General features: G+C 40.8%; 1 protein-coding gene across 1 annotated transcript; it reads right to left on the reverse strand.

Annotated features, from left to right (window-relative positions):
- Nucleotides 1-2,143: 2,143 nt before the first annotated feature.
- Nucleotides 2,144-2,774, reverse strand: LOC122077986. The gene is made up of 2 exons (XM_042643867.1): nt 2,451-2,774; nt 2,144-2,314 (listed from the first exon to the last, which is right to left on the reverse strand). The coding sequence occupies exons 1-2, from the start codon at nt 2,772-2,774 to the stop codon at nt 2,144-2,146; spliced, it is 495 nt and encodes a 164-aa protein (XP_042499801.1).
- Between the last annotated feature and the right edge of the window lie 301 nt (nt 2,775-3,075).

The following is a 3,075-nucleotide window of genomic DNA, read 5'->3' on the forward strand; positions in this document are numbered from 1 at the left end:
AAAAGAATGCTCTCATGCCTGTTATGGACAATGTGAAGAAGTGCCTTGCAAGGTGGAAGGGTAAGCTTCTTTTAATGGCAGGAAGAACAGAGCTAGTCAGATCTGTGATCTCTAGCATCCCTACTCACAATTTTACGGTATACTGGTGGCCTTCATCTCTCCTAGCTACTATGGAGAGATGAATGCGAAACTTTATATGGACAGGGAAGGTGGACAGTTCGAGAGCAATTACAGTGAAGTGGAATTCTCTGTGCAAGCCCAAAGAAGAAGGGGCCTAGGGATCAGGAAGCGAAGAGACTCGAATAAAGCCATGTTGTGTAAAATGGTTTGGAGAATAAAATGTGGGAAATCGAACGCTAGTTCTTTCCTTCGTGCAAGATTTATTAAGAAGGATGGTAAATTTTCCAAAGGAAGTAGGCCTTCATCAATTGCCTTGGGGATTCGGAAGTCTTGGGACTTTGTGTTAGAGAACGAGAGGTGGGTCATCGGCAACGGCAATTTGACAAACTTCTGGAAGGATAAATGGTGGGGTCCTAAATCTTTGATGGAGGAGATCCAGACTATGGACCTTACCCCCCCTAACACTAATGCCAAAGTGTGTGAGTTTATCCAGGATGGTCAATGGAACTTCCCTATGGTGCAGTCTGACCTTCTAAATAATATTTTTAAATCTATCAAGGAGATAGCTATTTTCTTTGCGCTTGGAAGTTATCTCCTATGGGGAATTTTTCTATGGCTTCTGCATGGGATGAAATTAGAGAAAAATCCCCAAAAGTTCCTTGGTTCTCTTTGATTTGGAGGAAAGGACTTCCCCCACGGTACTTTACTCTAGGATGGCGGCTTGCTCATAGGAAACTCCCAATGGACGAGCTGATCAAAGCTAAAGGCATTATGATGGCATCGATATGCTTCCTCTACAACCAAGATGAAGATGTCATTGACCATGTATTTATTCGTTGTCCATACTCAACTTGCATATGGGAAAGGTTCTATGCTTGTTTTGGGATTTCTTGGCCGATGCATCAAATAGAAGGTTGGTGGGAGAGAAATAGAAGAAGCCATGAGGAAAGGACAAGGCTCAATCCGATGCGCATATTTTTGAATTTGTTTGCCAAGAGCTTGGTCTTTGCTTGGGTAGTTCGAAGGGTGAAATGAAGAGCATCAGCGATATCTCATGCTACAGGAAATTGGGGTTACATATAGAGGCCCCTAAGTTTGTTCCGCCTCTGGAAGTGCATTGGTGCAAACCCCATCCGAATTGGTTTAAGATCAACGTTGACGGGAGTTCTCTGGGGAACCCAAGAAGGGCAGGCGTTGGCGGCATTGCTCGTAACAAAGAGGGTCAGATTTGCAACTCATTTAGTATTTACTTAGGCATAAAAAAAATCTTCGAGGCTGAGTTTGAAGCGGTTTTGGAAGGTTTGATCATGGCAAAGAGCTACGGAGCGAGAGAAGTGTGGGTAGAGTCAGATTCTACTGGTGTGGTGTCTGCTGTGCAGAAGAACCAAGTCCCATGGTTTGTGCTCCAACGATGGAGGGCTATTCTCCCCTATCTAAACTCTATTTCGTGGAAAATTTCACATTGCTTTCGCGAGGCAAATGTGGTTGCAGATTATTCGGCAAGGAAGGCTTCAAAATCAGGAATCACAAAAACCGCTGTGACATTCTCAAGTCATATTATGATGGAGATTGAAAATGATGCAATGGACAGGCATAGATTCAGATTCTGCTAGGGTGTTTCTTGCTTTCTCTGCTGATGGTTATGCTGAAGGTGGGGAGAGCAAGTTTCTCTAGCGGTATCGGCCGTGTTTCCATTTTCTTTTCTGTTGATGTATTTTCCCCTTTTATTTTAATAAAAACATCTTTTAGCAAACAAAAAAAAAAAAAGTTCTTCTGTTGTCTTTTGGGAAACCGAAATTCCAATGGAAGAAAACAACTGCCTTGCTAAATGGGATGGCTAAGGTGATAAAGAGTGTCTGAAGAGACGGGGGAAGTTCATTTTGTGGGCTACTTATGCGCTAATCAGAACTCATTAAGTGTGAACATTAAAATGAGACTAATTATAAATGAAAAGATTAACATTGGAGGGTCAATTACTTCTTGTTTTTACTAAAAAAAATATATATATTAAAAGCTTTTCCTCTCATCCTGATTTCTGGCCCAATTTCTCATCAATTGCTCCAATGAGTAGAAGGTGTGCTTCAATGATGCAAACATCTTTCACCAAGTAGCCCTTTGATTGATCTCTAAGAATATTGAAAGAGAGAATCTTTCCAACCCCAATTCTTACTTGAGCCATTAAACCACTGCTGCACTGCACCCAAAAACAAATGGTAATGAATTTGGGAAGAAGAAAATGAATCGATCTTACTAGATTCGACCTATACTTGAAGAACTAAATCAGGAGGTAAGAGCAATGGAGAAAAGGAAACAAACGCTCATAGTAGTACCGACTCACGTCTATTTTCCACGTGCTCGCTGCCAACTTGGTCCATTATTCGCAATTGTGCTTCCACATAATTGGTACCAATCATGACCACAACAGTGAACACTTTAGAGAAATGGGATTCCTCATCCAATTCAGAGAACTTGTCTATCTTCCATGTATGGTTACAAGTGTCAGGTCCAGCTGTCATCAACAGACACTCCCCTTTGCCTGCAACATTCTCTCTATGGACGAAGACTTCAGCTCCAAACACACAAGTGTCATTCACCAAGTATCCATTAGAAGGGTCTTTGAATTCCTTCAGAGTAATGAATCCATCGAACCCCATATTGAGTTTTTGATACACGGAATCTTTTTGCTCTTCCATTGGTATCTAGTGTCCTCATATATTTGGCAGTTTTTCAAGCGTAACAAATTAGACAACTAAATGACAATATATATAAATCTAAGTTGAAGACGAAGTTCTATTAGATTTGAGTCTTGTCATTGTCACAATCATTAAACAAAAGGCTATAGTAGTAAGAAAGATTATGAATGAATTTAAAATTTGATAAGTGTAATTGAAGAGAGCCACCTTGGATGCTTAAGTACTTGTCCCCATGTTGGTCAAGCAACAACAGCCTGAAAAA

Source organism: Macadamia integrifolia, chromosome 5, assembly GCF_013358625.1.
Source record: "Macadamia integrifolia cultivar HAES 741 chromosome 5, SCU_Mint_v3, whole genome shotgun sequence".
Lineage (NCBI taxonomy): Eukaryota > Viridiplantae > Streptophyta > Magnoliopsida > Proteales > Proteaceae > Macadamia > Macadamia integrifolia.

Excerpts from the sequence above, each read along its gene's own strand:
- LOC122077986 (XM_042643867.1), bottom strand. The coding sequence starts at position 2,774 with ATGGGGTTCGATGGATTCATTACTCTGAAGGAATTCAAAGACCCTTCT. Across the intron at positions 2,315-2,450 it reads TGGAAAATAGACGTGAGTCG|TGCAGCAGTGGTTTAATGGC; the intron begins GTACTACTATGA and ends TTTTGGGTGCAG.